Raw genomic sequence first — 8,723 nt, 5'->3', positions numbered from 1 at the left:
ATCGTTGAACCGAAAATAACCTTATTTATTTACTATTCCTTCAGTGTAGAAATCAAAAGATTCTCAGGCTAATGACCTTAAGAAAGAAAAAACAGGAATACAAGGCCGCATTAGGGCAAATTAAAGAACACAAATTGATTTTGAGACAGACTTTTCACTCGTTTATTTAGGACAGTAATGAACCGTTTCAAGGCTGTAGACTAAAAGCATGAGATAAGAGGATCTTGAAGATTTTAGAGCCCTAAATTTCTAGAAATGAATAATAAATTTTTAAGGTCTTCCGAAATATATCTATTTTTCACTCCGATAGACTTCCACCTTCCGTGTTTCATGATAAGCCTGTCTGGCACGCCTAGGTTGGCTGCCGCAGAGGCACCGCCTGATCTGAGGCTGTGAACACCGTACTCTTTCTCGTTCAAGCCAATACGTTTCAAGACCTTTTTAATGTCCTCTCTCACCGAAGTGTAGGAAATTGGGCTGTCCATCTTTCTCAACATTTCAACACAACGACGTCCTTTGGATACGGCTCTGAAAATAAATTTATCAGAATTATTTTCTATTCCTGCAATTCTTAAGTACCTTTCCAAATTGGAAATAGGACAGAGGTCTGAATTTAGTCTTGCGACAAAAACCCAATGGCCTTCTCTATAAACGTCAGTTTTACTACTTTCTATAAAAATCGCAGCATGGTCTTTAAAAAACATTAAATCTGGTCTTTTGAGGTTCTGACATTCACTGAAACGCAAAAATGCAGCAAAAGAAAGTAAACAAATTGTCTTTGTTCTAAGGTCTTTCAGACTTGATGATTCATCCAGCTTTTGACTATTCTCTTAAGATCTTCGACTTTTAAGTTTTTCTTCTTTTTAGGCACATAAGACAAGAGACGCTTTATAGCTTCCAATAAGTGCTTTAGAATTGATGAATTCCCAATAGAGTAACCTGATAGTGAATGAAAATGTTTTATTGCGAAATAATAGGCCTCTATAACTGGATAAGACTTTCCCAATTGAAATTGATGTAGAATAAAGAGAATCAGATATTGGTCCTGAGTGGGTAATGCGTTGACTTCTTGAAAGCCTTGGCACCATTCTGACCATTTTTGAAAATAAAACCGATACTTCACCACTGTGTTTTCACATCTAGAATACAAAAGCATTCCTGGTAATTGATCAGTGAGGCTTCTCAATGTCGGGTCTTGGACATCAAAATAATTTTCTAGATTGATTTCCTGAATATTGCTGAAACGTAAAATTTTTTGAAAATACATTTTTTTTTTTTTTTTTTTTTACTTTACCAATCGCAAAGCGAGTATTGGGATTTTCAATTCCTCATTTCCCATTAAGGATCCTTCGAATTTTCCTTTTTGAATCAGACCCGAGGAATCTTCAAAGTAGAGAAATTCTTTGACAAAAGGCTTAAACGTGTTAAAAGCTTCAACTAAAAGCGTCCAAAAAATTGCTGAGGGCCAGAAAGGTACAATCAAAACCCCCGAGGTACTTTGAAGCTAAAAAATGCTTTATGCACTTCGCAATCAAATAGATCGGGGGAACCATTAGGCATTCTTCTCCTGACCAGTCAAAACTGAATGCATCGATTTTATGAGCAAAAGGACAAAAATATTTCGAACAGAAACGAGTACATTTGGCATTTGAGTTATCTGCAAAAAGGTCAATGGAAAAGAGGCCCCAACGAGTCTGTAAAAGAGAGAAAAATTGAATTGTAATGCCCCAGTCATCATAATCTACAGATTTGCTTACTACGTCAGCCGTCTTGTTTAATTCTCTGGCGATCCAGGTTATTTTCAAAAAAATTCCCTTTTCCTTGCAAATATCATAAATAGCATTGGCCAAGTATTGAAGTAACTCCTTGTTGCTTCCTACCTTAACGATCCTAGCTGCTGCCATGTTGTCTGTATGCCAAAGAACATTATTCCCTTGGAGCTTTCTATCAAAAGCACTCAACGTGAAAGCAATTGCTAGTAGTTCTCTGTAAGTTGAACTTTCACTCTGCTCATGAGGCCATAAATTTCTAAAGCTGATATCTGAGCCTGAGATTGCCCCAATTCCCTTGTTACTTGCATCTGAAAAAACTTTCATAAAAGGAATCTCATTGACGAAAATGTCTCTGAAATTTAATTTCTCAATATTCTTTTCCCAAAACAGAACTTCTCCCCTAGCCTCAACAAAAGGTTTTAAATCGAAGTAGAAATCCCAGGAGACTCTGGATTCGATCAGTTGATATAAACGACGTGTTTTGAAACGAACTATATTTCCTAGCACAAATTTTGTTGACATGATTTTGCCAACAAGACGAGCGAGATTCCGAGCTGTGGTATGGCGAGCAGAAAGAATAGATTTTGCGCATTCAATAATCGACACAATTCTTGGTGAGGAAATTTTAAAATTTTTGTTATCAGTGTCTATACAAATCCCTAGCCACTCAATTGCACTTTCGGGGTCCCATTTTGATTTCCCTTCATTACAAATGAAACCTGATAGGGACAGGGTATTCTTTACAAATATGGAGTTTTTACGAGCTTGATCAAGGTTGTACTCAACAGAAAGACCATCGTCAATAAAACATGCAATTTTTAAAGCATTAGCTCTCCAAAATTTTATCAGAACCCTGACAATTTTTGTAAATATATGAAGGGCCGACCTCAATCCCAGTGGTAAAACTTTGAAGACGAAATATTTTTTGGAGGTTCCGCTGAAAGTCCAGGCAAACCCCAAATACTTTTGAAAATCTTTGTGGATTTCGATATGATAATAGCTACTCTTGAAGTCGAATTTAAAAAAGTATGCCCTGTCATCACTCTCCAAAAATTGTTCAAAAGCCTTCCAATCGTCAAATTTTATCTTTTCCTTCCAAACAAATTTATTAAGAAAACTTAGGTCTAAAACGAGTCGCCTTTTACCAGCAGAACTTTTTGCGACAGAGAGGGGGCTTGTCATATAAGGTGGGGAATCAACTTGTGAAACAAAGCCCTGAGCAAGTAGCTCTGCAATGGATTCTTCTACAAATTCCTTCTCCCTATGAGCCGAAATGTTGTTCTTAAATTCTGTGGTGGGTGGTATGTATCTCAGAGGTATCCTATAACCCGACTTAATTGTATTCAGAATGAAGTCATTTGCCTTTAAATCGATCTCCCAAAATTCAGCATGCCTTCTGAGACTCCCTTTAATTCGAATTGGTTTTTGACCCCCCCTTTCTTCGACCTTTTCATAAGGATGAAACCGGTTCTTTGCAGAAAATTTTAATTTTAATTTTTCATACCAATTTGTTCTAGAAGGGCAGCTGTGCTTCCAGTGATCAAGGGCACCACAGATGAAACAGCCTGGCTGACGAGGTCGAATCGACATTGCACCTTGGATGTTTGGCACTGGATTAATCATCCGAACATTTGCAGCTGGAATAACCCTTGGCACTTGCTGAAATACCTGAGCATGTTGAAGCCTTGGTTGTTGGAAGGAGATTCCCTGGTAGCCAAGATGTTGTGAAGCGAGCGGCATTGCAGGAGCAGGAAAACGATTGTTGGAAAACTTGATTGCCGGTGAGAAAGAAGATGATTTCTTGGCATCCTTTGCTTTTTTGGATATAGCACGATTCTCTGCCTGACGCATTTTCTTGCCATCATCGGAGTCTGAAGCTAAATCGTCGGTGAGATACTCCTGGACGGTGTCCCAACCTGCTGGAGATCGATCAGCTAACTTCAAGACCTTTCTCCTCTTCCTTATGGTATCGCTAATCTCATCCAAAGCATCCGCCAAACGTTTTCGAGACCCAGCTTCGACTAGATCCTTAGCCTCCTGGCTTAGGTCATGAAGATTGACCAGAAGATCGTCTTGTAATTTGTTCGATTTATACTTAAAAACATAAGAACTTTTAGTTTCTTTCTTTGGCTTGTTTGAGCTGTTTAATTTCTTCTGCCATTCCTTCTTATCCTCTACCCTCTTAGCCTCCATTAAAAGTAACTGTTGTTGGATATTGATCAGCATTCTATTTGTCTCCATTTGGGGACCAGGTTGAGCCAAAGGGATACCCTCCTCTGCCGGATTTTCCCCGTGTTGTACATTGGCCTCTTGAATGGCCTGCCTCACAAACATTTGAGAGTCTTGATTTTTATCAACCTGGGAGGGTCTGGCGATTGTAATTAAAGGGATATCATCCTCACCTTGATACTGTTGTTGTGTCTGGGATAAAACAAATTCTTGCGAAGGCTGTGTTTTTCTTGGCCTCAACCTTGGGGTGGTAGTAGACAGAGTTGTTGCAGCAGTGGAAGTTGGTTCAGTTGCTATAGTATTTTTCTTCCTCCTGGTTGATGTACTTGTTTGTGTTAACTTCGTCTTGCTCATAGATGAATTCGTATTAAAATAGTTTGAAGATTTTGATTTTTCTCCAAAGAAATAACTGGATAATGAATCCATGTCCTTCCCACCTAGACAAGAGTTTGAAAGACGTGTGATTGAGAAAAACAAGTCTACCATTTTTAGTAGCACGCGACCCTCTTGTCTCAGTTAATAATTTACCGAACGCTCAAAAACACGACATATACTTACGGAACCGTAAATAAATTCACTTAAAATACTATAATGTGGGTTAATGCCTGACATCGTTTGAGCTTAAAATGCCGAATACAATAATAAAAATTATACTTCTAAACTTTCTACATTAGTCAAAATTTTGTGTCTGTAAGCCTCGATGATATGTCTTTTTAAGATAACGGAAGTTTGTGTTCAATGAAATGCCATAGTGACCCTGTTAAAATTATCGAGGGTACCCGTCGTTGCAGAAGCCCAAAGGTGTCTGAGGTGGTGAGAGGGTTGCTTCTAGGAAAGAAAAAGCCTTAGTTGTGAAGGAGAGGCTCGCGCTTTGCGATTGAGCACTGAAGGTTTTCCCGTTTGTTGGCTTCACATGCGGACAGCTTAAGACCGGCGCATATGCAATGCAACCAACATTGAAACCTTTTTAAATAATGTTAGACGAAGTTAAATCATCAAACAACAATGTTGGATTTTGTTGCGAGTGTTGATATAAAATAATTCGAAATCGTGCAACAAAAATGCCACACCTTTTTATTTGAAACTTTGTGACGTCGCAGTACTTTTTCATGAAATTGACGTCAGAACTTTTTTCGTTTACAAATAGCAGTGTAGAGTCTTCTCTAATTCGAGTTTTCTACGCTTGTCAAACTTAGCGAGAGACTTTTTGTATCGAAGGTGGATAGGTTTTCCAGCCGCGGCGTTCAAATTTTAGAAACCTTAACATATGTTACTGGGCTAGCGTTACAGACATTTTTCATAAACTCATTTAGTATAGTACTAGCCGTCACCCGGCGTCGCACCCGCCGAGTAGAGTGTTGTTGAACACATCAATTCACAGCAAAAATTTCCATGTTTTAAACGCACGTGGAAGAAAATGTCAAGTTTACGACAAAATTGAAAGTTTTCCACATTTTAAACGCACAGGGAAGAAAACGTCCAAATTCACAACCAAAAGTTTTCCACGTTTTAAACGCACGTGAAAGAAAATGTCAAGTTTATGACCGAAAAAAGTGAAAGTTTTCCTTATTTTACACGCACAGGGGGAAGAAAATGTCCAAAATCACAGCCGAAAGTTTTCCACGTTTTAAACGCATGGGGAAGAAAATGTCGACCGATAATGATATATTGTATCATGTCGGTCGATTATCTTTGAATATTAAATCTAAACAAACGTGCATTTTAAACGTGAAAAACCTTTTGGTTGTGAATTTGGACGTTTAGATTCTAAAAAGTGAGTCGGTCGGTCGTTCTAAAAAGTGAGTCGGTCGGTCTATAAAGTGAGTCGGTCGGTTTAAAAAGTGAGTCGGTCGGTTTAAAAAGTGAGTCGGTCGGTTTAAAAAGTGAGTCGATCGGTCTAAAAAGTGAGTCGGTCGGTCGTTCTAAAAAGTGAGTCGGTCGTTCTAAAAAGTGAGTCGGTCGGTTTAAAAAGTGAGTCGGTCGGTTAAAAAAGTGAGTCGCTCGGTTTAAAAAGTGAGTCGGTCAGTTTAAAAAGTGAGTCGGTCGGTCTAATAAGTGAGTCGGCCGGTCTAATAAGTGAGTCGGTCGGTCTAAAAAGTGAGTCGGTCGGTCTAAAAAGTGAGTCGGTCGGTCTATAAAGTGAGTCGGTCGGTCTACAGAGTGAGCCGGTCGGTCGTTCTACAAAGTGAGGCGGTCGATCGGTCTACAAAGTGAGGCAGTTTAATTTTTGAAATATACCTAGCATGATCAAAGTTGATAAAATGTCCTGTTTTTCAAGAATAGAAGAGAAGAGATTGCATCTCTCATGCCAAACCAAACGAAGCATCAAATCCAGGAAAGACTAATAATAAACTTTCATCATCAACCATTTCTTGTAACAATCACACAAAAATCATGATCCAATTCAACTCATTAAAGCATAAAACCCAAAGAAAAATAGCAAAAGAGCAGTAGCAACCAGTTGTTTTTTGCCGCCATCTTTATTTTGACTGTTAGAAAGCAGTATGGTCCGATCAAAAACGACGTTTCCCGATCGGCAAGGAGCCGTAGTCATGTTTTCCGGTGCCGTGTCTCAAAAGAAACGTACTCCGCCGCGAAAAAAGAACACTGTACTGTTTTCCCGCTCGGAGCTCGATTTAAAAAGAAAGTTGGAAAAAAATCCATAATGGCTCCCCCACGGCTCATAGAGAATTAGACTTTTAGTATATAGACTAGCCGTCACCCGGCGTCGCACCCGCCGAGGATTAGATAAGCTGAACGCATCCTAAGCCCTTTAGATAGTAAAGAAGAAACTATAGACTGAATTAATACCTAAGATTTAAGAACGAAAAATTGCCACTTGAGACCGATCAAAACTCGAGAAATCGCTAATTTAATGTTTTGTGACGTCATTTGGCCCCTAAATGACATCATCGAAAGTGTAATAAACTTTTCACTTGACTGAAACTATTTCTTCATTCACCCAAACGATTCTCTAGATGATTTCCGATCCAATTAAGGGTCAATTATTGCATAAATCCTTGTCAAACTCTAGATATTGCATTTTTAAGGTTTTGATGACGTCATCGGACCCAAAATGCCTCAATTTGAATATTTTTATTTTCAAAAGTTTCTATATACCCACTCTTACCCATCCCAACTTATTCTCCATTAAATTTCCGATCCAATGAGAGGTCAACGACTTCCAAGCTCCTATCCAATCTCGAGATATAGCATTTTTCCTGTTTCGATGACGTCATCAACTGAAAACGCCTAAAAATTCAGCCAAATTTAAATGTCACACTCAAGCCTCATAACCCCTCCCATCTTATTCTCCATAGAATTCTCGATCCAATGAGGGGTCAACGACCTCCCAACTCCTTTTCAAACTCGTGATATCGCATTTTGAAGTTTTTCCCAAATCTGTGACGTCATTGGGTCTCTTTACCCCTAATGTTATCAACGGTCGATTCGCGAATTTTGAAATTTTTGCGGTCAACGGGTAGCTTATGCCCCAAGGGTCCCAAAAAACCCAAAAACGTCAATTATTTCCACGGGAAAGTGGGTTTTTAAATTTGCGAAAGATTTGCACTGCAACGACTTCTTCACAAAAACGCTAATTTTCACACTCTTCCCCTGACCACTTTCGCTTTCGTTTTCAACCACCCATCCATCCAACCAAAATCGGTCACGTAACTCTCGAACCCCCATCTCAAAAATCCATAATGGCTTCCCCACGGCTCATAGAAAATTAGACTTTTAGTATATAGACTAGCCGTCACCCGGCGTCGCACCCGCCGAGGAGTAGATAAGCTGAACGCATCATAAGCCCTTTGGATGGTGGGGAGGGTAAAAAGATCTGATTTGTAAGCCCAAACAACGAAAAATTACCACTCTAAATGGATGAACTTGAAAACTAAAAATATTGCAAATTTAATGTTTTGTGACGTCATTTGGGTCCTAAATGACGTCATTGAAAGGGTAATAAATGTTTTGCTTGACTGAAATCAATTTGTCATTTACCGAAAAGATTCTCTCGATGATTTTCGATACAATATGAGGGGTCAACCATTGCTTAAATCCTTCTCAAACTTTAGATATTCTATTTTTTGGTTCTGATGACGTCATCGCGCCAAAGATGCCCGGATATATTTATTTTCGAAAGTCTCTTTATACCCACTCTTACCTTTCCCAACTTATTCTCTATTAAATTCCCGATCCAATGAGGGGTCAACCATCTCTTAACGCCTTTCCAATCTCGAGATATCGCCTTGTTGAGTTTCTAAGCTATCTTCCGTAAAAGCCCGGACTATAAAATATACGGTCTATCACGTTGCTATGTCGACGGATTTAAAGAAAAATGGCGGATTCCCGATGTAAACAAAACACAAGGAACAAAAATGTGTCTACTTTTCCAATTTTTCCCTCCCGGTTAACCATTTTACTTTTTATAAAGACATATAATGATTAATAACTGAATACTTTAATAAAAGCAAGAAGCTAATCTCGAAGGCAAAAATCATTTAGACAGAAAATATGAATCTAGCGAGGACAAAAAACTTGTACAGTATAAAATGAAAATATCAGCCGCTCACAATATTAAAGGAACGCAAAGAAATGGAAGATAGGATAATATCAATATTTTTATAATGAGGTTTAGTGTTAATTGAAGAGGTGCTAGTGATAAATTTAATGTATATAAATCTGAATGAAATTAGAATGATTCATTTTATCATATATGAT

The 8,723-nt window shown here is 38.5% G+C and overlaps 1 protein-coding gene across 2 annotated transcripts; it reads right to left on the bottom strand.

Moving 5' to 3' along the window:
• Window positions 1-278: 278 nt before the first annotated feature.
• LOC136824741 (uncharacterized) lies at window positions 279-4,573 on the bottom strand. 2 transcript variants are annotated; one of them, XM_067080712.1, is made up of 2 exons: window positions 3,277-4,573; window positions 279-528 (listed from the first exon to the last, which is right to left on the bottom strand). In XM_067080712.1, coding segments are annotated over exons 1-2 (1,212 nt in total). In that variant the 5' UTR covers window positions 4,488-4,573; the 3' UTR covers window positions 279-527. The 2 variants fall into 2 exon arrangements, with proteins under 2 accessions (XP_066936813.1, XP_066936814.1); XM_067080713.1 differs by lacking the exon at window positions 279-528 and adding an exon at window positions 819-1,139.
• Window positions 4,574-8,723: the final 4,150 nt, after the last annotated feature.

This window comes from Clytia hemisphaerica, unplaced genomic scaffold (assembly GCF_902728285.1).
Source record: "Clytia hemisphaerica strain Z4C2 unplaced genomic scaffold, Clytia hemisphaerica genome assembly, whole genome shotgun sequence".
Taxonomy (NCBI): domain Eukaryota; kingdom Metazoa; phylum Cnidaria; class Hydrozoa; order Leptothecata; family Clytiidae; genus Clytia; species Clytia hemisphaerica.
The sequence above is the reverse complement of the archived record's forward strand: the minus strand, read 5'-3'. Positions and strand labels throughout refer to the sequence as shown.